The sequence below is a fragment of the Oncorhynchus gorbuscha genome, linkage group LG09 (genome assembly GCF_021184085.1).
Source record: "Oncorhynchus gorbuscha isolate QuinsamMale2020 ecotype Even-year linkage group LG09, OgorEven_v1.0, whole genome shotgun sequence".
Lineage (NCBI taxonomy): Eukaryota > Metazoa > Chordata > Actinopteri > Salmoniformes > Salmonidae > Oncorhynchus > Oncorhynchus gorbuscha.
In genome coordinates, this window is record NC_060181.1 from 79,906,079 (window position 1) to 79,931,481 (window position 25,403).

The following is a 25,403-nucleotide window of genomic DNA, read 5'->3' on the forward strand; positions in this document are numbered from 1 at the left end:
GCCAGGACAGCGGAGTCAATCACCACCTTCCGGAGACACCTGAAACCCCACCTCTTTAAGGAATACCTAGGATAGGATAAGTAATCCCTCTCACCCCCCTTAAGATTTAGATGCACTATTGTAAAGTGACTGTTCCACTGATGTCATAAGGTGAATGCACCAATTTGTAAGTCGCTCTGGATAAGAGCGTCTGCTAAATGACTTAAATGTAAATGTAATGAGCACTACAGCAGTATCACAACTCAATCACTGGTTGAGAACTGTTTTCTGCCCCTCCCAAAAGATAGAATTTGTAGATAATTGGCCCTCTTTCCTGGACTCAGTCACAAACAGGACCAAGCCTGGCCTGCTGAGGAGTGACGGACTCCATCCTAGCTGGAGGGGTGCTCTCATCTTATCTATGAACATAGACAGGGCTCTAACTCCCCTATCTCCACAATGAGATAGGGTGCAGGCCAGGTACCAAGCTGTTAGCCATCTTGCCAGCTTAGTGGAGTCTGCCACTAGCACAGTCAGTGTAGTCAGCTCAGCAATCCTCATTGAGACCTTGTCCGTGCCTCGTCTAGGTTGGGCAAACTAAACATTGCGGTGTTCGCCTTAGCAATCTCACTGGAATTACGACCTCCTCCATTTCTGTCATTATTTAAAGAGATTGTGTTATCTCACATCTCAAAATAGGGCTACTTAATGTTAGATCCCTTACTTCCAAAGCAGGTATAGTCAATAAACTAATCACTGATCATAATCTTGATGTGATTGGCCTGACTGAAACATAGCTTAAGCCTGATGAATTTACTGTTTTAAATGAGGCCTCACCTCCTGGTTACATTAGTGACCATATCCCTCACATATTCCGCAAAGGTGGAGGTGTTGCTAACATTTACGATAGCAAATTTCAAATAACAAAAAAACAAATGACTGCAATTTCGTCTTTTGAGCTTCTAGTCATGAATTCTATGCAGCCTACTCAAATCACTTTTTATAGCTACTGTTTACAGGCCTACTGGGCCATATACAACGATCCTCACTGAGTTCCCTGAATTCATATCGGACCTTGTAGTCATGGCAGATAATATTGACATTTTTGGTGACTTTAATATTCACATGGAAAAGTCCACAGACCCACTCCAAAAGGCTTTCAGAGCCATCATCGACTCAGTGGGTTTTGTCCAACATGTCTCTGGACCTACTCACTGTCACAATCATACTCTGGACCTAGTTTTGTCCCGTGGAATAAATATTGTGGATCTTAATGTTTTTCCTCATAATCCTGGACTATTGGACCACCATTTTATTACGTTTGCAATCACAACAAATAATTTGGTTATACCCCAACCAAGGATCATCAAAAGTTGTGCTATAAATTCTCGGACAACCCAAATATTCCTAGATGCCCTTCCAGACTCCCTCCACCTACCCAAGGATGTCAGAATACAAACATCTGTATAACTACCTAACTGAGGAACTAAATGTACCTTGTGTAATACCCTAGATGCAGTAGCGCCCCTGAAAACAAAAAACATTTCTTATAAGAAACTAGTTCTCTGGTATACAGAAAATACCAGAGTCCTGAAGCAAACTTCCAGAAAATTGGAACGGAAATGGCTCTGCACCAAACTGGAAGTCTTCTGATTAGCTTCGAAAGACAGTACCGTGCAGTATCGAAGAGCACTGACTGCCGCTCCACCAAACTGGAAGTCTTCTGATTGGCTTGGAAAGACAGTACCGTGCAGTATCGAAGAGCACTGACTGCCGCTCCACCAAACTGGAAGTCTTCTGATTAGCTTCGAAAGACAGTACCGTGCAGTATCGAAGAGCACTGACTGCCGCTCCACCAAACTGGAAGTCTTCTGATTGGCTTGGAAAGACAGTACCGTGCAGTATCGAAGAGCACTGACTGCTCCTCCACCAAACTAGAAGTCTTCTGATTGGCTTGGAAAGACAGTACCGTGCAGTATCGAAGAGCACTGACTGCTCCTCCACCAAACTTGGAAGTATTCTGATTGGCTTGGAAAGACAGTACCGTGCAGTATCGAAGAGCACTGACTGCTCCTCCACCAAACTGGAAGTCTTCTGATTGGCTTGGAAAGACAGTACCGTGCAGTATCGAAGAGCACTGACTGCTCCTCCACCAAACTGGAAGTCTTCTGATTGGCTTGGAAAGACAGTACCGTGTAGTATCGAAGAGCACTGACTGCTCCTCCACCAAACTGGAAGTCTTCTGATTGGCTTGGAAAGACAGTACCGTGCAGTATCGAAGAGCACTGACTGCTCCTCCACCAAACTGGAAGTCTTCTGATTGGCTTGGAAAGACAGTACCGTGCAGTATCGAAGAGCACTGACTGCTGCTCGATCATCTTATTTTTCAACTTAATTGAGGGGAATAAGAACAATCCTAAATGTATTTTTGTTGCTGTCGAAAAGCTAACTAGCAGTGAACAATTCATGAACTTCTTTGATGAAAAGATCATGATCATTAGAAAGCAATTACGGACTCCTCTTTAAATCTGCGTATTTCTCCAAAGCTCAGTTTTCCTGAGTCTGCACAACACTGCCAGGACCTGGGATCAGGGGAGACACAGGTTTTTTTAGACAATATATAATTAACACATTGATGAAAATTGTCATGGCCTCTAAACCGTCAAGCTGCATACTGGACCCTATTCCAACTACACTACTGAAAGAGATGCTTCCTGTGCTTCGACCTCCTATGTTGAACATAATAAACATCTCTCTATCCACCGGATGTGTACCAAACTCACTAAAAGTGGCAGTAATAAAGCCTTTCTTGAAACAGCCAAACCTTGACCCCCCCCCAAAAAAAAAAAACGATTGGCCTATATTGAATCTCCCATTCCTCTCAACATCTCAAAAGCTGTTTGAAGACAAACGATATATACGAAACGCTTCAGTCTGGTTTTAGACCCCATCATAGCACTGAGATCGCACTCGTGAAGGTAGTAAATTACGTTTTAATGGCGTCAGACCAAGGCTCTTCATCTGTCCTCGTGTTCCTAGACCTCTAGCTTTTGATACCATCAATAACCATATTCTTTTGGAGAGATTGGAAACCCAAATTGGTCTACAGGGACAAGTTCTCGCCTGGTTTAGATCTTATCTGTCGGAAAGATATCAGTTTGTCGCTGTGGACTATACATTTCAGTGTTTTGTCAAGGTTCCGTTTTAGGACCACTATTGTTTTCACTATATATTTTACCTCTTGGTGATGTAATTCGGAAACATAATGTTAACTTTCATCACTATGCAGACAATACAGAGCTGTACATTTCGATGAAACATGGTGAAGCCCCAAAAATTTCCCTCCCTGGAAGCCTGTGTTTCAGACATGTCGTGTCTTTACTATGGTTAAATGAGATGAAATGCTATTGTCAAATCGATTACCTAAAGTTGAATTATTTGATTTGATGAATTAGGCAATAACTAACTTATTAAGAATCCAGGGCACCACAGACACATTAGTTGAATTAGAGCAGCTATCTCTGAAGATCTGAAGCTCTTTAATATCAATAGTAGTCAATCATTAAGGCAAGGGCTGATTTCAAGGTTTTACTGCTAACCTACAAAGCATTACATGGGCTTGCTCCTACCTATCTTTCCGATTAGCTCCTGCCGCGCATACCTACACGTACGCTACGGTCACAAGACGCAGGCCTCCTTATTGTGCCTAGCCTTTCTAAGCAAACAGCTGGAGGCAGGGTTCTTCTATATAGCTCCAGTTTTATGGAATGGTCTGCCTATCCATATGAGAGATTCAGACTCGGTCTCAACCTTTAAGTCTTTATTGAAGATTCATCTCTTCAGTTGTTCCTATGATTGAGTGTAGTCTGGCCTAGGGGTGTGAAAGTGAACGGAAAGGCACTGGGGCGACGAACCACCCTGCTGTCTCTGCCTGGCCGGTTCCCCTCTCTGCACTGGGATTCTCTGCCTTTAACCCTATTACCGGGGCTGAGTCACTGGCTTACTGGTGCTCTTCCATGCCGTCCCTAGGAGGGGTGCGTCACCTGAGTGGGTTGAGTCACTGACGTGATCTTCCTGTCCGGGTTGGTTCTCCCCTCGGGTTCGTGCCTTGGGGGAGATCTTTGTGGGCTAAACTTGGCCTTGTCTCAGAGTAGTAAGTTGGTGGTTGAAGATATCCCTCTAGTGGTGTGGGGGCTGTGCTTTGGCAAAGTGGGTGGGGTTATATCTTGCTTGGTTGGCCCTGTCCACAGTTTCTCCCAACCCCTCCTGTCTCAGCCTCTAGTATTTATGCTGCAATAGTTTGTGTTGGGGAGTTAGGGATCAGTCTGTTACATCTGGAGTATTTATCCTGTCTTATCTGATGTCCTATGTGAATTTAAGTATGCTCCCTCTAACTCTCGCTCTCTTTCTCTCTTTTCTCTCTTCTCTCGGAGGAACTGAGCCCTAGGACCATGCCTCAGGACTACCTGGCCTGATGACTCCTTGCTGTCCCCAGTCCACCTAGTCATGCTGCTGCTCCAGTTTCAACTGTTCTACCTGCAGCTATAGAACCCTACCCTGTTCACAGGACGTGCTGCCCTGTCCCGGACCTGCTGTTTTCGACTCTCTCTCTCTTCCGCACCTGCTGTCTCTAACTCTGAATGATCGGCTATGAAAAGCCAACTGACATTTACTTCTGAGGTGCTGACCTGTTGCACCCTCAACAACCACTGTGATTATTATTATTTGACCCTGCTCTGCTGGTCATCTATGAACATTTGAACATCTAGGCCATGTACTGTTATAATCTCCACCCGGCACAGCCAGAAGAGGACTGGCTGTCCCTCAGATCCTGGTTCCTCTCTAGGTTTCTTTCTGGGGAGTTTTTCCTAGCCACCGTGCTTCTACATCTCCATTGCTTGCTGTTTGGAGTTTTAGGCTGGGTTTCTGTATAGCACTTTGTGACATCTGCTGATGTAAAAAGGGCTTTATAAATAAATCTGATTGATTGATGAGTTGTTTTTCTCATAAAAGTAGTGCACTGGGCCTTTACTTGTGTTAGAAGACTGATTATAGACATCTGTAGCACAGGCAGAACAGTATAATTAAGAACCGTATCTTGCAGGATTCAATAGTTGTAAGACTTGTTGCCCTGTACCTTTCTCTGGGATTGTCATTATAATTATTTATCTGTTATTTTACCAGGTAAGTTGACTGAGAACACATTCTCATTTGCAGCAACAACCTGGGGAATAATGAGCCAATTGTAAACTGGGGAATATTAGGTGACCGTGATGGTTTGTGAGCCAGATTGGGAATTTAGCCAGGACACTGAGGTTAACACCCCTACAATAAGTGCCATGGGATCTTTAATGACCTCAGAGCATCAGGACACCCTTTTAACACCCCACCCTACACAGGGCAGTGTCCCCAATCACTGCCCTGGGCCATTGGGATATTTTTTTTTAGGCCAGAGGAAAGAGTGCCTCCTATTGGCCCTCCAACACCACTCCCAGCAGCATCTGGTCTCCCATCCAGGAACTGACCAGGACCAACCCTGCTTAGCTTCAGAAACAAGACAGCAGTGGTATGCAGGGTGGTATGCTGCTGGCTAATGGAATCCAGAAAGAACACATCCTGTCCTAAAACATTTACTTCAAAAGGTGCAAAGTTATGGTTAAAGACACAAAACATCCACATAAATTAGATGTTGTTCTTGATCCAATAACATGGAAAACAACCACTTTTTGTGCAGTATTAATTTACCATCCTTACAAACCACAAATGTACATTACTGTATTGTACATTTGCTGGTAATCTAAGTTTGTACGGTGGACTTTTCATCACCATAAATAAAAACAATGCACAATACAGTAATTGAGTATATTGAGACAAAGTGGTTGTGTGATGATCTGGCTTAGTTGGTAGAGTATATCCCTTGCAATGCTAGGGTTGTGGCTTTAATTCCCATGGGGGACCAGTACGGAAAATGTATGCACTCACTATTATATGTTGCTCTGGATAAGAGTGTCTATGGAAAAGGAATGACTAGACCATTATAGCTTTCACATTGAAATAAGATGCATTTGCAAAGTATTTTTTTAAAACTGGAAAACAGTATTTTTATATTCCACACATATTCTCAGAATAACTGTTTTGTACAGATAATTATCAGACTCAAATGACAAAAGCTGGTAAACACTCAAATACCTGTAGTTATTTTTTTCTCACACACAAGTAGTGCTTTACTGGTCCTATATTAGCGACAAATGTAAATACAGACATCTTCTGTGCGGTCAATTTAAAAAAAAATGCTGTATCCACCACTGCATCCAAACGCAGCACCCCCACCCCCAAACTACTCCCCCCCCCACCTTCCCACGCACTCAGCTGTCCCCCGTAACCTCAACGCTACAGTCCGATCCACAGTCACCAGCGAGGCGCAGCGGAAAGGTGGGATCCCCGAACCTACAGCAAAGCAGAGATCCTTTCAACTCCGAGGTGAAAACTGTCAACTGGAAACTTAAAGGATGCCCAATAAAAGGGTAAAGTAGGAAATATACTGTGGAACATCTACAGACAAAGTAAGCAATCTTTTGGTTGGATAATTTTGGGAAAGAATTAAACCACTTAAACATATTTTGGTGGATTTCTATGGACGCAATCATTTGACCAAAGCAGATGCTCGCACATAGCACAAATATAATGTGCACTTCTGACATTTTTCTTTAACCCTCAAAATGGATTTACGAACACTGAACGAGACCTCTACGTTCTTGGAGTGTGTGGGAGCGCAAGACGCTGCGTCAAACAGAACAATGAACGTCAGTCTGGGACTCACAAACATCACCACCTGTGGAAACGAGTCCGTGGTGCTCAAACCGCAGCATGTCAAACAGAAAGGTGAGGAGCCGGGCCACCTATATTTATGTTTATTCATAAACCTAAATTAAGTGACCAAATACGGAAATAACGATACACAAAAGCAGTGTTTTGGTTTGTTAACTGGATTCGTCCTGACATTCGTGATTTTCTTGTTTCTAGTTGTTTATTATTATTTGTGTACTTGTATGACATGTTTACTGCATTGTTGGGGCTGGTAACACAAGCATTTCGCTGCACCCCCTATAACATCTGCTACACTGTTTACGCGACCAATAGGCCTACAGTTTGATTTGAAAAACCTTTTCATTTTCGTCAATCTGACACAAAATCCAGTTCACCAGCAATAGGCGCTCAAACTACAGATTCCTTGATATTTAGTTTATCAATAGGCCCATTCCAAATATCGAAGTTAATCCGAGCCTGAGACAAAACAAAACAATTTTACTAAAAAGTTAATCATAATTACATGCGAAGTACAAATGCAAATGTTTCCATGATGCTATTCCATAAATATATTTAATAAATCAAATTATATATAATAGAATAATGAATTGTTTGCAATTAATAACATTTAAAAGGGCTGGAACATAATGATTGCTACAGTAATCAATGTCCCCTATCTTTCTACGAATTGTAGGTCAACCCGAGTGCAGATGCCAAGAATTCTGCACAAAATAATTACAATAGCTCTAGTCTAGTGTGTTTTCATACAGAGTGTCTCTGTCTGTGTGTGGTTGTGTGTGTGTGCATGTATATGTGTGTGTGCATGTATATGTGTGTGTGTGTGTGTGTGTGTATGAGTGTATGTGCAGTGATGTAGCTAATTAATTTAGCAGCAGAAAAAGCAACAGCGCATTAAGCACTCATGTATCCAATCTAGTCACAACGAATCCCAATGCTGGAGAACATTACACTCATTCAGAAGGGAAATTGTCACTCCTGGAAATACACCCCTATCCCCCTTTAAAACCATGACTACCACCCATCCTTAAAGAAATTGTTGACAGACATTACTACTGCAATATTTAGCCTAAATGAAGCCAATCTCCAGTGCAGTCAGGAGACTGAAGCTTTGTGGTTGCTCCACAAGGTCAGCATTGCACTTTATCAATCTGGAAAACTCAATGTTCTAGCTGTATCTGTCCACTTCGAACAAGGTGGCTTTTTCCCACGCTCATTTTGATCTGTTGTCTAGAGCAAGGGCAGTGTGTGTGTGTGTGTGTGTGTGTGTGTGTGTGTGTGTGTGTGTGTGTGTGTGTGTGTGTGTGTGTGTGTGTGTGTGTGTGTGTGTGTGTGCGTGCGTGCGTGCGTGCGTGCGTGCGTGCGTGTGTGTGTGTGTGACCGTCTCTCAGCTCAGATATTCCACTGTGGCGGGACATTTGATAGCTAGAGAATTTCCCAAAGAGAGCATTCCCTTCCAGCTCCTCCATCCATCCTTCTATCATTGAATGATATTGACATGCTGATGTGTTGTAATGAAAATTAACTCTGAATAACTATGAGAAACGGGTTGGTGTCAGGTGTCTGGGAAATGTAATCAGAGAAATGATTTTGACATGCGAATAAGGTTGTGATACAAACAGGAGTGGAAGTGAATTGTACACCGCACCAACAAGAATAGATTAAGGGAGATTTGGTTTGGTTAGAAATAATTATTGGGATTCAGATCATTAATTGATTTGAGGCTATATCTACTCAGCATGGATACCAGCCTTTATGCAACTGGCCCATCAAATCAAATTGTATTAGTCACATGCGCTGAATACAACAGGTTACCTTACAGTGAAATGCTTACTTACGAGCCCCTATCCAACAGTTAAAAACATGTCATTTCATTTCATTTAAGTCATTTAGCAGACGCTCTTATCCAGAGCGACTTACAAATTGGTGCATTCACCTTATGACATCCAGTGGAACAGCCACTTTACAATAGTGCATCTAAATCTTTTAAGGGGGGGTGAGAAGGATTACTTTATCCTATCCTAGGTATTCCTTAAAGAGGTGGGGTTTCAGGTGTCTCCGGAAGGTGGTGATTGACTCCGCTGTCCTGGCGTCGTGAGGGAGTTTGTTCCACCATTGGTCACACACACTGATCACCGTCATCCACACTGATATGTCTGCCAGACATGCAGAGATGCGATTTGTCACCTGGTCATCAGAAGGGGGAGAGGAGAAGATTAATTGTGTGTCGTCTGCATAGCAATGATAGGAGAGACCATGTGAGGTTATGACAGAGCCAAGTGACTTGGTGTATAGCGAGAATAGGAGAGGGCCTAGAACAGAGCCCTGGGGGACACCAGTGGTGAGAGCGCGTGGTGAGGAGATTCTCGCCACGCCACCTGGTAGGAGCGACCTGTCAGGTAGGACGCAATCCAAGCGTGGGCCGCGCCGGAGATGCCCAACTTGGAGAGGGTGGAGAGGAGGATCTGATGGTTCACAGTATCGAAGGCAGCCGATAGGTCTAGAAGGATGAGAGCAGAGGAGAGAGAGTTAGCTTTAGCAGTGCGGAGCGCCTCCGTGATACAGAGCAGTGTCAGTTGAATGACTAGTCTTGAAACCTGACTGATTTGGATCAAGAAGGTCATTCTGAGAGAGATAGCGGGAGAGCTGGCCAAGGACGGCACGTTCAAGAGTTTTGGAGAGAAAAGAAAGAAGGGATACTGGTCTGTAGTTGTTGACATCGGAGGGATCGAGTGTAGGTTTTTTCAGAAGGGGTGCAACTCTCGCTCTCTTGAAGACGGAAGGGACGTAGCCAGCGGTCAGGGATGAGTTGATGAGCGAGGTGAGGTAAGGGAGAACGTCTCCGGAAATGGTCTGGAGAAGAGAGGAGGGGATAAGGTCAAGCGGGCAGATTGTTGGGCGGCCGGCCGTCACAAGACGCGAGATTTCATCTGGAGAGAGAGGGGGAGAAAGAGGTCAGAGCACAGGGTAGGGCAGTGTGAGCAGAACCAGCGGTGTCGTTTGACTTAGCAAACGAGGATCGGATGTCGTCGACCTTCTTTTCAAAATGGTTGACGAAGTCATCTGCAGAGAGGGATGAGGGGGGGAGGAGGGGGAGGGGGAGGAGGATTCAGGAGGGAGGAGAAGGTGGGAAAGAGCTTTCTAGGGTTAGAGGCAGATGCTTGGAATTTAGAGTGGTAGAAACTGGCTTTAGCAGCAGAGACAGAGGAGGAAAATGTAGAGAGGAGGGAGTGAAAGGATGCCAGGTCCGCAGGGAGGCGAGTTTTCCTCCATTTCCGCTCGGCTGCCCGGAGCCCTGTTCTGTGAGCTCGCAATGAGTCATAGAGCCACGGAGCAGGAGGGGAGGACCGAGCCGGCCTGGAGGATAGGGGACATAGAGAGTCAAAGGATGCAGAAAGGGAGGAGAGGTGGGTTGAGGAGGCAGAATCAGGAGATAGGTTGGCGAAGGTTTGAGCAGAGGGAAGAGATGATAGGATGGAAGAGGAAAGAGTAGCGGGGGAGAGAGAGCGACGGTTGGGACGGCGCGATACCATCCGAGTAGGGGCAGTGTGGGAAGTGTTGGATGAGAGCGAGAGGGAAAAGGATACAAGGTAGTGGTCGGAGACTTGGAGGGGAGTTGCAGTGAGGTTAGTGGAAGAACAGCATCTAGTAAAGATGAGGTCGAGCGTATTGCCTGCCTTGTGAGTAGGGGGGGAAGGTGAGAGGGTGAGGTCAAAAGAGGAGAGGAGTGGAAAGAAGGAGGCAGAGAGGAATGAGTCAAAGGTAGATGTGGGGAGGTTAAAGTCGCCCAGAACTGTGAGAGGTGAGCCGTCCTCAGGAAAGGAGCTTATCAAGGCATCAAGCTCATTGATGAACTCTCCGAGGGAACCTGGAGGGCGATAAATGATAAGGATGTTAAGCTTGAAAGGGCTGGTAACTGTGACAGCATGGAATTCAAAGGAGGCGATAGACAGATGGGTAAGGGGATAAAGAGAGAATGACCACTTGGGAGAGATGAGGATCCCGGTGCCACCACCCCGCTGACCAGAAGCTCTCGGGGTGTGCGAGAACACGTGGGCGGACAAAGAGAGAGCAGTAGGAGTAGCAGTGTTATCTGTGGTGATCCATGTTTCCGTCAGTGGCAAGAAGTTGAGGGACTGGAGGGAGGCATAGGCTGAGATGAACTCTGCCTTGTTGGCCGCAGATCGGCAGTTCCAGAGGCTACCGGAGGCTACCGGAGATCTGGAACTCCACGTGGGTCGTGCGCGCTGGGACCACCAGACCACCGCGGCCACACGGTGTGGAGCGTTTGTATGGCCTGTGCAGAGAGGAGAGAACAGGGATAGACAGACACATAGTTGACAGGCTACAGAAGAGGCTACGCTAATGCAAAGGAGATTGGAATGACAAGTGGACTACACGTCTCGAATGTTCAGAAAGTTAAGCTTACGTAGCAAGAATCTTATTGACTAAAATGATTAAAATGATACAGTACTGCTGAAGTAGGCTAGCTGGCAGTGGCTGCGTTGTTGACTTTGTAGGCTAGCTGGCAGTGGCTGCGTTGTTGACACTACACTAATCAAGTCGTTCCGTTGAGTGTAATAGTTTCTACAGTGCTGCTATTCGGGGCTAGCTGGCTAGCTAGCAGTGTTGATTACGTTACGTTGCGTTAAAAGAACGACAATAGCTGGCTAGCTAACCTAGAAAATCGCTCTAGACTACACAATTATCTTTGATACAAAGACGGCTATGTAGCTAGCTATGTAGCTAGCTACGATCAAACAAATCAAACCGTTGTAATGAAATGAAATGAAAATGTGATACTACCTGTGGAGCGAAGCGGAATGCGACCGGGTTGTTGAGTGCGGAAGTTCTATTCGGTAGACATTGGCTAGCTGTTGGCTAGCTAGCAGTGTCTCCTACGTTAAGGCCGACAAATAGCTGGCTAGCTAACCTCGGTAAATTAAGATAATCACTCTAAGACTACACACTCTAAACTACACAATTATCTTGGATACGAAGACAGCAAAGACAACTATGTAGCTAGCTAACACTACACTAATCAAGTCGTTCAGTTGAGTGTAATAGTTTCTACAGTGCTGCTATTCGGTAGACGGTGGATGTTTGCTAGCTGGCTAGCTGCTGGGCAGATAGCAGTGTAGACTACGTTAGGACAACGAAATACGATAATTACGCAATTATCTTTGATACAAAGACGGCTATGTAGCTAGCTAAGAAGAAATTGCTAAGATTAGACAAATCAAACCGTTGTACTATAATGAAATGTAATGAAATGTAATGAAAAGTTATACTACCTGCGGACCGAAGTGCGGATGCGACCGCTCGCTCCAACCCGGAAGTTCAAAATGTCGGAGGCATCGGTTAGTTGAGGTAATATGTTCATGTATGAGTTATTAAGGTGACTATGCATAGATCATAATAACAGAGAGTAGCAGCGTCATAAAAGGGGGGGGGACAAATAGTCTTGGTAGCAATTTGCTTAGATGTTCGGGAGTCTTACATGCTGACCAGACCGGACACGTCGCGTGCGCGAGCGTCACAAAATACATTTAGAAATCCAAGTTATTCAGTTATTGCACCCACACTGCTCGCGTGCGCCAACGAGCGTCTGCGACGCCAAGGGCTAAAATTGAAGTCGTTCCTATTTCTGACGCAGATCACGCTGAAAGTCATCTCCTCATTAGTTTATAGAAGCAGGTACCCACGTGCCATCTCCTCATTGGTTATACGCACGTGGGTGATTGAAAGAAGAACTTTGTTGCCGGATGTCGTTGTAATACTATGAAAGTTTAGATGCGATCACCATATACGTTCAAAGATGAAAAAGCCTGGAAGGAGGAGAGATGACTAGAAATGATTCGGTTGGCCGTTTTATGTGTAATTGTCGGAGGAGAGGACCTTGTGCATTTCAGGTAAAATAACAACTCAATGTTTATGTCCCAGGACAAATTAGCTAGAAACAGAAAGCTAGCTGAATAGGACAAATTAATGTTAGCTAGCAAGTGTAAGCTAACTAGCTAAATTGCCATGCATGTTTAATGCTTTTCGAACTGTCCCCAAATTAAGGTCATTGGTTCAGAGTTTGTTTTGATATTTTAACCTGCGTGTCGTGATCGCGCTTGGTGTGGGGGGCCAAAATACATTTATGCACGATAGCGCACACGCTCGCAGCCGGTTTGTGTTTCGTGTTATTGCTTGGGGATAAAAACTGTTTAGAAGCCTCTTGGACATAGACTTGGCACTCCGGTACCACATGCTGTGTGGTAGCAGGGACAACAGTCTATGACTAGGGTGGCTGGAGTCTTTGACAATATTTAGGGCCTTCCTCTGACTCCGCCTGGTGTAGAGGTCCTGGATGGCAGGCAGCTTATTCCCAGCTTATGATGTACTGGGCCGTACGCACTACCCTCTGTAGTGCCATGCGGTCAGGGGCCAAGCAGTTGCCATACCAGGCAGTGATGCAACCAGTCAGGATGCTCTCGATGGTGCAGCTGTAGAACCTTTTGAGGATCTCAGGACCCATGCCAAATCTTCTCAGTCTCGTGAGGGGAAAAAGGTTTTGTCGTGCCCTCTTCACGGCTGTCTTGGTGTGCTTGGACTAGAGGTCGACCGAATAATCGGCATGACTGATTTAATTAGGGCCGATTTCAAGTTTTCATAACAATCGGTAATCAGGCTTTTTGGACAACGATTATGGCAGATTACATTGCAATCCATGAGGAAACTGTGTGGCAGGCTGTCCACCTGTTAAGCAAATGCAGCGTCAAAAGGACCTTGTGGCTGCAAGGAGCCATTGTATGTTGCTACCGGGCATTAAACTTATCTCATAAAAAACAATCAATCTTCACATAACTAGTGATTAACTACACATGGTTGATGATATTACTAGGTTAAGTAGCTTGTCCTGTGTTGCATATAATCAATGCGGTGCCTGTTCATTTATCATCGAATCACAGCCTACTTCTACTTCGCCAAACGGGTAATGTTTTAACAAAAACGCATTTGCACAAATGTAGCTAGCCATAAACATAAAAACATAAACACCATACATACAAATGGTATAGAGAGAAATAGTTGACGCATCATAATTCCTATAATAACTACAACCTAAAACTTCTTAACTGGGAATATTGAACCACCAGCTTTCATATGTTCTCATGTTCTGAGCAAGGAACTTAAACGTTAGCTTTTTTACATGGCACATATTGCACTTTTACTTTCTTCTCCGACACTGTGTTTTTGCATTATTTAAACCAAATTGAACATGTTTCATTATTTATTTGAGACTAAATAGATTATATTGTATTATATTAAGTTAAAATTGTAAATATTATAAATAAATAAATATATATTTTATTTGGTATCTGCTTCTTTTGGTCCTCCAATAATCGTTATTGGTGTTGAAAAATCACATTCGGTCGACCTCTAGCTTGAACCATGTTAGTTTGTTGGTGATGTGTACACCAAGGAACTTGAAGCTCTCAACCTGATCCACTGCAGCCTCGTCGATGAGAATGTGGGCATGCACGGTCCTCTTTTTCCTGTAGTCCACAATCATATCCTTTGTCTTGATCACATTGAAGGAGAGGTTGTTTTGTATTCTGGCACCACATGGCCAGATCTCTGACCTCCTCCCTATAGGCTGTCTCATCATTGTCGGTGATCAGGCCTACCACTGTTGTGTCATCGGAAAACTTAATGATGGTGTTGGAGTCGTGCCTGGCCGTGCAGTCACGAGTGAATAGGGAGTACAGGAGGGGACTGAGCATGCACCCCTGAGGGGCCCCTGTGTTGAGGATCATGGTGGCGGATGTGTTGTTACCTACCCTTACCACCTGGGGGCGGCCCTTCAGGAAGTGTGTGTGTATGTAGTGTGGTGTGTGTGTGTTGTGATGTGTGTTTTGTGTGGTGTGTGTGTTTGACCAGCACTCTGTCAACAACAGCAGTTGGTACAAACTGAGGCTGTGTACGGAGACGGGAGAGTCTTAAGCCTGAGGAGGCCCTTCACTGCCCTGTATGTAACACACATTATATTTAGCATGCCCCTCAGAATCACACACATTATCCAACACACACTGATGGGGAATATCCAAGACCGCAGCTGCTGCCATCATCTTTAGTCACTCAGTCACCCTAACACTTGCTCACTTTCTCACTCAACCACTCTAATTTCTCTGTTTCTCTCACTTTCTCTTTGTCCCTGTGTATTCTGGTATTTATAGAGCAGTAGACTGAAGTAGGCAGGCAGACAAACAGACAGTGCTGTATGCTGGTGGAATCACATAGAGGGTTGAGTGATTTCATAGCAAGCCAAGCGTCCTTGACCAGAGGACTAGAGGTTCAGCTCTAACAGACTCAGATCACTCCCACATGCTTCAAGCCCTCTTGTCATTGTGAAGCAGACAGTCATACTTGATTTAAACTCTTTTTTGCAGGGCTGGGATGGATTCCATTTCAATTCAGTCAATTCAGGTGAGAAATTCAAAATGAATTTGACTGCAAATTACCCTTTGTTTTCAAATCAGATTCTGAAATAAATTAATGACATTTCAATTCATTTTGTGAATCAATGGAGTAGAAATGTAGTTGAGCCTGGTTTGTGCTAAGGTAACTCCTCCCATCATGCATGACTAGGTGCTGCAACAGCATGAGCTATCATATCAAAAGACCTAACTCCTGACAGGCTAGAGACAGTGCCAAAGACAGGCTAGAGACAGTGCCAAAGACAGGCTAGAGACAGTGACAAAGACAGGCTAGAGACAGTGCCAAAGGCAGGCTAGAGACAGTGACAAAGACAAGCTAGAGACGGTACCAAAGACAGGCTAAAGACAGTGCCAAAGACAGGCTCGACACAGTGCCAAAGACAGGCTAGAGACTGTACCAAAGACAGGCTAGAGACAGTGACAAAGACAGGCTAGAGACAGTGACAAAGACAGGCTAGATATGGTACCAGAGACAGGCTAGAGACAGTGCCAAAAACAGGCTAGAGACAGTGCCAAAGACAGGCTAGAGACAGTGCCAAAGACAGGCTAGAGACAGTGCCAAAGACAGGCTAGAGACAGTGCCAAAGGCAGGCTAGAGACAGTGCCAAAGACAGGCTAGAGACCGTGCCAAAGGCAGGCTAGAGAAAGTGCCAAAGACAGGCTAGAGACAGTGACAAAGACAAGCTAGAGACAGTGCCAAAGACAGCCTAGAGACAGTGCCAAAGACAGGCTAGAGACAGCGACAAAGACAAGCTAGAGACAGTGCCAAAGACAGGCTAGAGACAGTGCCAAAGGCAGGCTAGAGACAGTGCCAAAGACAGGCTAGAGTCAGTGCCAAAGACAGGCTAGAGACAGCGCCAAAGACAGGCTAGAGACAGTGCCAAAGACAGGCTAGAGACAGTGCCAAAGACAGGCTAGAGAAAGTGACAAGACAAACTAGACACAGTGCCAAAGACAGGCTAGAGACAGTGCCAAAGACAGGCTAGAGACAGTGCCAAAGACAGGCTAGAGACAGTGCCAAAGACAGGCTAGAGACAGTGACAAAGACAGGCTAGAGACAGTGCCAAAGACAGGCTAGAGACAGTGACAAAGACAAGCTAGAGACGGTACCAAAGACAGGCTAAAGACAGTGCCAAAGACAGGCTAGAGACAGTGCCAAAGACAGGCTAGAGAAAGTGACAAGACAAACTAGACACAGTGCCAAAGACAGGCTAGAGACAGTGCCAAAGACAGGCTAGAGACAGTGCCAAAGACAGGCTAGAGACAGTGCCAAAGACAGGCTAGAGACAGTGACAAAGACAGGCTAGAGACAGTGCCAAAGACAGGCTAGAGACAGTGACAAAGACAAGCTAGAGACGGTACCAAAGACAGGCTAAAGACAGTGCCAAAGACAGGCTCGACACAGTGCCAAAGACAGGCTAGAGACTGTACCAAAGACAGGCTAGAGACAGTGACAAAGACAGGCTAGAGACAGTGACAAAGACAGGCTAGATATGGTACCAGAGACAGGCTAGAGACAGTGCCAAAAACAGGCTAGAGACAGTGACAAAGACAAGCTAGAGACGGTACCAAAGACAGGCTAGAGACAGTGCCAAAGACAGGCTAGAGAAAGTGACAAGACAAGCTAGACACAGTGCCAAAGACAGGCTAGAGACAGTGACAAAGACAAGCTAGAGACGGTACCAAAGACAGGCTAAAGACAGTGCCAAAGACAGGCTAGAGACAGTGCCAAAGACAGGCTAGAGACAGTTCCAAAGACAGGCTAGAGACGGTACCACAGACAGGCTAGAGACAGTGACAAAGACAGGCTAGAGACAGTGACAAAGACAGGCTAGAGACGGTACCAGAGACAGGCTAGAGACAGTGCCAAAAACAGGCTAGAGACAGTGACAAAGACAAGCTAGAGACGGTACCAAAGACAGGCTAGAGACAGTACCAAAGACAGGCTAGAGACAGTGCCAAAGGCAGGCTAGAGACAGTGCCAAAGACAGGCTAGAAACAGTGACAAAGACAAGCTAGAGACGGTACCAAAGACAGGCTAGAGACAGTGCCAAAGGCAGGTTAGAGACAGTGCCAAAGACAGGCTAGAGTCAGTGCCAAAGACAGGCTAGAGTCAGCGCCAAAGACAGGCTAGAGTCAGCGCCAAAGACAGGCTAGAGACAGTGCCAAAGACAGGCTAGAGACAGTGCCAAAGACAGGCTAGAGACAGTGCCAAAGGCAGGCTAGAGACAGTGTCAAAGGCAGGCTAGAGACAGTGCCAAAGACAGGCTAGAGACAGTGCCAAAGACAGGCTAGAAACAGTGCCAAAGACGGGCAAGAGACAGTACCAAAGACAGGCTAGAGACGGTACCAAAGACAGTCTAGAGACAGTGCCAAAGACAGGCTAGAGACGGTACCAAAGACAGTCTAGAGACAGTGCCAAAGACAGGCTAGAGACAGTCCCAAAGACAGGCTAGAGACAGTGACAAAGACAAGCTAGAGACAGTGCCAAAGACAGGCTAGAGACCATGCCAAAGGCAGGCTAGAGACAGTGCCAAAGACAGGCTAGAGACAGTGACAAAGACAAGCTAGAGACAGTGCCAAAGACAGCCTAGAGACAGTGCCAAAGACAGGCTAGAGACAGTGCCAAAGACAGGCTAGAGACAGTGACAAAGACAAGCTAGAGACAGTGCCAAAGACAAGCAGGCAGTGCCAAAGACAGGCTAGAGACAGTGCCAAAGGCAGGCTAGAGACAGTGCCAAAGACAGGCTAGAGTCAGTGCCAAAGACAGGCTAGAGACAGCGCCAAAGACAGGCTAGAGACAGTGCCAAAGACAGACTAGAGACAGTGCCAAAGACAGACTAGAGACAGTGCCAAAGACAGGCTAGAGACAGTGCCAAAGACAGACTAGAGACAGTGACAAAGACAAGCTAGAGACAGTGCCAAAGACAGGCTAGAGATAGTGCCAAAGACAGGCTAGAGACCGTGCCAAAGACAGGCTAGAGACAGTGCCAAAGACAGGCTAGAGACAGCGCCAAAGACAGGCTAGAGACAGTGCCAAAGACAGACTAGAGACAGTCCCAAAGACAGGCTAGAGACAGTGACAAAGACAAGCTAGAGACAGTGCCAAAGACAGGCTAGAGACCATGCCAAAGGCAGGCTAGAGACAGTGCCAAAGACAGGCTAGAGACAGTGACAAAGACAAGCTAGAGACAGTGCCAAAGACAGGCTAGAGATAGTGCCAAAGACAGGCTAGAGACAGTGCCAAAGACAGGCTAGAAACAGCGCCAAAGACAGGCTAGAGACAGTGCCAAAGACAGGCTAGAGACAGTGCCAAAGACAGGCTAGAGACAGTGCCAAAGGCAGGCTAGAGACAGTGCCAAAGGCAGGCTAGAGACAGTGCCAAAGACAGGCTAGAGACAGTGCCAAAGACAGGCTAGAGACAGTGACAAAGACAAGCTAGAGACAGTGCCAAAGACAGGCTAGAGACAGTGCCAAAGACAGGCTAGAGTCAGTGCCAAAGACAGGCTAGAGACAGTACCAAAGACAGGCTAGAGACGGTGCCAAAGACAGGCTAGAGACAGTGACAAAGACAAGCTAGAGACAGTGCCAAAGACAGGCTAGAGATAGTGCCAAAGACAGGCTAGAGACAGTGCCAAAGACAGGCTAGAGACAGTGCCAAAGACAGGCTAGAGACAGCGCCAAAGACAGGCTAGAGACAGTGCCAAAGACAGACTAGAGACAGTCCCAAAGACAGGCTAGAGACAGTGACAAAGACAAGCTAGAGACAGTGCCAAAGACAGGCTAGAGACCATGCCAAAGGCAGGCTAGAGACAGTGCCAAAGACAGGCTAGAGACAGTGACAAAGACAAGCTAGAGACAGTGCCAAAGACAGGCTAGAGATAGTGCCAAAGACAGGCTAGAGACAGTGCCAAAGACAGGCTAGAAACAGCGCCAAAGACAGGCTAGAGACAGTGCCAAAGACAGGCTAGAGACAGTGACAAAGACAAGCTAGAGACAGTGCCAAAGACAGGCTAGAGACAGTGCCAAAGGCAGGCTAGAGACAGTGCCAAAGACAGGCTAGAGTCAGTGCCAAAGACAGGCTAGAAACAGCGCCAAAGACAGGCTAGAGACCGTGCCAAAGACAGGCTAGAGACAGTGACAAAGACAAGCTAGAGACAGTGCCAAAGACAGCCTAGAGACAGTGCCAAAGACAGGCTAGAGACAGTGCCAAAGACAGGCTAGAGACAGTGCCAAAGGCAGGCTAGAGACAGTGCCAAAGGCAGGCTAGAGACAGTGCCAAAGACAGGCTAGAGACAGTGCCAAAGACAGGCTAGAGACAGTGACAAAGACAAGCTAGAGACAGTGCCAAAGACAGGCTAGAGACAGTGCCAAAGGCAGGCTAGAGACAGTGCCAAAGACAGGCTAGAGTCAGTGCCAAAGACAGGCTAGAGACAGCGCCAAAGACAGGCTAGAGACAGTGCCAAAGACAGACTAGAGACAGTGCCAAAGACAGACTAGAGACAGTGCCAAAGACAGGCTAGAGACAGTGCCAAAGACAGACTAGAGACAGTGCCAAAGATAAGCTAGAGACAGTGCCAAAGACAGGCTAGAGACAGTGCCAAAGACAGACTAGAGACAGTGCCAAACACAAGCTAGAGAGAGTACCAAAGACAGGCTATCGGTCACAAGTAGAATCCTCCTCGGTTCCAAATGGCACCCTGTTCCCTATATAAAGCTCTATGGGCCCTGGTCAAAAGTAGTGCACTGTGTAGGGAATAGAGTGCCATTTCAGTGTTTTGAGGGTGATAGGGTGGCCCGTGTCCCGGTGGTTAGCGCATTGGGCCAGTAACTGGAAGGTTGCCAGTTTGAATCCCGGAGCTGACAAGGCAAACGATCTGTTGTTCTGCCCTTGAGCAAGGCAGTTAGTTAACCCCCCAAAACAACTATGTCTACACGATGGTGTTGATTTGTGTGATTTTAACAAGGCAGACTCAGTGGGTGTCATGTTTACTTCCCTGTGAACGCGTATGCACATGGATTTAGTGTGACTTACCCCACCTCTAAACAATCACAACTACTACCTCCGTTTATGTAGTTTCCCATTCTCTCCGCTCCCCGCTGACTGTGTAAGCTAAGGAGAGATTTGTGCTGTGCCTTCAAATGGGAAAAATCTAACGGGTATGATATCTGTGTGTGTTGTTGTCATTTGGAAATGTTGGTGCATGAGGCCGAGGTTGCTAGGCTACTGTGTATTGGGGAGAGAAACTTGTGAAAACATTCAACAAACTGGACATTCAACAAACTGGACTCTCTCTCTGTCTCCGCTACCTCTCTCTCTTCCCTTCCTTTCTCTCTTCCTTTTCTCGCTCTCTGAGAAGGGGGAATGTGTGTGTGATGGTCCATATTGATAAGGACTAGCAGGTTGTATCCCAGGGGTAATTAAGGAGAGAATTTGCTCCTCTCCTCTCCTAGTTCAAACAGCCAGCAGGATGACAAAAGTAAATGTGCTCAGGGAGTAATGGCTGTTCCCTGCAAAGCCACCTAGCACACAAGGAAACTAATTGGCTTCCCGTGTAACATATTTAATTAGAGAGAGCGAGAGAGGAACAGAGAGAGAGAGAGAGATCGAGAGAGAACATTTTTGTTATTGCATATCACAGCGTGATGTCATCTTTTAGGCAATGTGTTCGTTGATACAAGTAAGACCTGTGTGATAAATCAGAGCCTGCAGCCATCACCTGCTGAATGATATAATAACTAGCAAAGTACTGTTGATGGATTCCAACTTCAGACAGCACAACATAAGCTCAATGAAGTTACTTTCGCTGTGGATAGAGGAAGGCTTTCTTTTAAAGCTCAACGTGTGATATCAGTGGCATACAGCTGTTCTGATGAAACACGGGGAGAGAGACCAAATCCTCCTGAAGTTCCTCAGTGTTCCTGCTGGGTTTTCAGTATCCGGTATAAGCCTTTTACAGGGCACTGCTCTCAAAACTGCCTTCAGATAAACTGATCGATGAAGCTCAGATTGAGTGAACTAGCAGAGAGAGAATGATCCACAGTTGGATGATAAGCAGGTGACCGTCTGAGAGATAGAGGAACAGAGAGAGAGACAGGCAGATTGAGAAAGAGACAGAGAGAGAAAGACAGATTGAGAAAGAGACAGAGAGAGGAAGGCAGAGAGAAAAAGACAGAGAGAGACAGGCAGAGAGAGAAAGAGACAGAGAGAGAATGGCAGATTGAGAAAGAGACAGAGAGAGACAGGCAGAGAGAGAAAGAGACAGAGAGAGACATGCATATTGAGAAGGAGACAGAGAGAGAAAGGCAGATTGAGAAAGAGACAGAGAGAGGAAGGCAGAGAGAAAAAGACAGAGAGAGACATGCAGAGAAAGACAGAGAGATGGGCAGATAGAGAAAGAGACAGCGAGAGAAAGGCAGACTGAGAAAGAGATAGAGAGAGACAGTCAGAGAGAGAAAGAGACAGAGAGAGAAAGGCAGATTGAGAAAGAGACAGAGAGAGACAGGCAGAGAGAGAAAGAGACAGAGAGACAAAGGCAGATTGAGAAAGAGAGAGAGAGACAGGCAGATTGAGAAAGACAGAGAGAGAAAGGCAGATTGAGAAAGAGACAGAGAGAGACAGGCAGAGAGAGAAAGAGACAGAGAGAGAGGCAGATTGAGAAAGACAGAGAGAGAAATGCAGGTTGAGAAAGACAGAGAGAGAAAGGCAGGTTGAGAAAGACAGAGAGAGAAAGGCAGGTTGAGAAAGACAGAGAGAGAAAGGCAGGTTGAGAAAGACAGAGAGAGAAAGGCAGGTTGAGAAAGACAGAGAGAGAAAGGCAGATTGAGAAAGCCAGAGAGAGAAAGGCAGATTGAGAAAGAGACAGAGAGAGACAGGCAGATTGAGAAAGAGACAGAGAGAGACAGGCAGATTGAGAAAGAGACAGAGAGAGACAGGCAGATTGAGAAAGAGACAGAGAGAGACAGGCAGAGAGAGAAAGAGAGAGAGACAGGCAGAGAGAGAAAGAGACAGATAGACACAGGCAGATTGAGAAAGGCAGAGAGAGAAAGAGACAGAGAGAGACAGGCAGATTGAGAAAGAGACAGAGAGAGACAGGCAGATTGAGAAAGAGACAGAGAGAGACAGGCAGAGAGAGAAAGAGACAGAGAGAGACAGGCAGAGAGAGAAAGAGACAGAGAGACACAGGCAGATTGAGAAAGACAGAGAGAGAAAGGCAGATTGAGATAGTGACAGAGAGAGAAAGGCAGATTGAGAAAGAGACAGAGAGAGACAGGCAGATTGAGAAAGAGACAGAGAGAGACAGGCAGATTGAGAAAGAGACAGAGAGAGACAGGCAGATTGAGAAAGAGATAGAGAGAGACAGGCAGAGAGAGAAAGAGACAGAGAGTGAAAGGCAGATTGAGAAAGAGACAGAGAGACAGGCAGATTGAGAAAGACAGAGAGAGAAAGGCAGATTGAGAAAGAGACAGAGAGAGACAGGCAGAGAGAGAAAGAGACAGAGAGAGAGAGGCAGATTGAGAAAGACAGAGAGAGAAAGGCAGGTTGAGAAAGACAGAGAGAGAAAGGCAGGTTGAGAAAGACAGAGAGAGAAAGGCAGGTTGAGAAAGACAGAGAGAGAAAGGCAGGTTGAGAAAGACAGAGAGAGAAAGGCAGATTGAGAAAGCCAGAGAGAGAAAGGCAGATTGAGAAAGAGACAGAGAGAGACAGGCAGATTGAGAAAGAGACAGAGAGAGACAGGCAGATTGAGAAAGAGACAGAGAGAGACAGGCAGATTGAGAAAGAGACAGAGAGAGACAGGCAGAGAGAGAAAGAGAGAGAGAGACAGGCAGAGAGAGAAAGAGACAGATAGACACAGGCAGATTGAGAAAGGCAGAGAGAGAAAGAGACAGAGAGAGACAGGCAGATTGAGAAAGAGACAGAGAGAGACAGGCAGATTGAGAAAGAGACAGAGAGAGACAGGCAGAGAGAGAAAGAGACAGAGAGAGACAGGCAGAGAGAGAAAGAGACAGAGAGACACAGGCAGATTGAGAAAGACAGAGAGAGAAAGGCAGATTGAGATAGTGACAGAGAGAGAAAGGCAGATTGAGAAAGAGACAGAGAGAGAAAGGCAGATTGAGAAAGAGACAGAGAGAGACAGGCAGATTGAGAAAGAGACAGAGAGAGACAGGCAGACAGGGGAAACAGAGTGAGGGTAGGGCAGACTGTATGTATGACAGGGAAACAGAGTGAAGGTAGATTGAGAAAGAAGAGAGAGAGAGAGAGAGGCAGAGAGAGACAGGCAGATTGAGAAAGAGACAGAGAGAGACAGGCAGATTGAGAAAGAGACAGAGAGAGACAGGCAGATTGAGAAAGTGACAGCGAGAGAGACATGCAGAGAGAGAAAGTAATACAGTAATACAAATGGAGAAGAAAGACCTGCACTATAATAGCATACAGAGAGCTGGAGTAGACTGTAGGTATGACAGGGAAACAGAGTGAGGGGTAGAGTAGACTGTAGGTATGACAGGGAAACAGAGTGAGGGGTAGAGAAAGAGAAACAGAGAGAGGTAGAGTAGACAGACAGGGAAACAGATTGACAGGGAAGTGACAGTATGACAGGGAAACAGAGAGACATGACAGAAACAGAGTGAGGGGTAGAAGACTGTAATGACAGTAATACAAATGGAGAAGAAACAGACAGAGTGAGGGGTAGAGTAGACTGTAGGTACTATAAGAAGACTAGCATACAGGGAAACAGAGTGAGGGAGAGAGTAGTATGACAGGGAAACAGAGTGAGGGGTAAAGTAGTATGACAGGTAAACAGAGTGAGAGGTAGAGTAGACTGTAGGTATGACAGGGAAACAGAGTGAGGGGTAGAGTAGTATGACAGGTAAACAGAGTGAGGGGTAGAGTAGACTGTATGTATGACAGGGGAACAGAGTGAGAGGTAGAGTAGACTGTAGGTATGACAGGGGAACAGAGTGAGGGGTAGTAGGTATGACAGGGGAACAGAGTGAGGTGTAGTAGACTGTATGTATGAGGGGTAGGTAGACTGTAACAGGGGAACAGAGTGAGGGGTAGAGGGGGAAACAGAGTGAGGGGTAGAGTAGACTGTATGTATGACAGGGGAAAAGAGTGAGAGGGATGAGAGGTAAAAACAGAGTGAGGGGTAGAGTAGATGATAGCTGTAGTGTATGATGACAGGGGGACAGAGTGAGGGGTAGAGTAGTATGATAGGGAAACAGAGTGAGGGGTAGAGTAGACTGTATGTATGACAGGGAAACAGAGTGAGGGATAGAGTAGACTGTAGGTATGACAGGGATACAGAGTGAGAGGCAGAGTAGACTGTATGTATGACAGGTGAACAGAGTGAGAGGTAGAGTAGACTGTAGGTATGACAGGGATACAGAGTGAGAGGCAGAGTAGACTGTATGTATGACAGGTGAACAGAGTGAGAGGTAGTGTCATGACGTTGGTCTGGGGGTAGGTTTATGACAGTCATAAATACCTCTTTCCCCCTTTTTCCTGTCTCTTGGTTAACATAGAGATTCTGGGAACATCAGAAGGTGGGGGGAAGTGAACTATATTCTGGTTATCCGACCAATTGAACATATGCGGTGGTACTTAATGAATATGATGTCAGTTCGGTTGTCATCTGAGACATTCTCATCAATGATAAGATGACATAAACTCTACAGTGGAAAGTCTACACATCAGAGTTATCGGATTCACATATAATTGTTGTTCAATTTAAATGGTTGAATATGAAATTATTCCTGAATGGATGAAATGTGATTTTAGCTTCTAAAATGTGAGATCTGGGTTTTCCTAAAATAGGGCTCTGCTCAATCAGTGGCCCGCCCCTGTGAAGGGATATGGGCTATAAAAGTTTTCAAACATGCCCTCCTCTCCCTTCCTATATAATCCCTTGACGACAATATAACCTCCTGTTCTGAGGATGTGAGGACGACGGTCTGAAGTCAGAATGGTTCAGATAATATCTACAGAACGAAGCCAACATCAGCGTGAGCTTTGGTTGCGAAAGGTATGAACTTTGAACTCTTATTCACTACAGAAGTGATACCTCCTAGCCGTTGAGTTAGCAACAGCAGCTTCAAACGCAGGTTAGGAAGGAA

The 25,403-nt window shown here is 45.8% G+C and overlaps 1 protein-coding gene across 1 annotated transcript in view; it reads left to right on the forward strand.

The window, feature by feature from the left end:
- The first annotated feature begins 6,390 nt into the window (after positions 1–6,390).
- LOC124042989 (cholecystokinin receptor-like) overlaps positions 6,391–25,403 on the forward strand; it is a 47,116-nt gene continuing 28,103 nt past the window's right edge. The window contains exon 1 of the mRNA XM_046361156.1: positions 6,391–6,861. Coding sequence (XP_046217112.1) covers positions 6,699–6,861 — 163 coding nt within the window. The 5' untranslated portion in view covers positions 6,391–6,698. The remainder of the gene's footprint in view (positions 6,862–25,403) is intronic.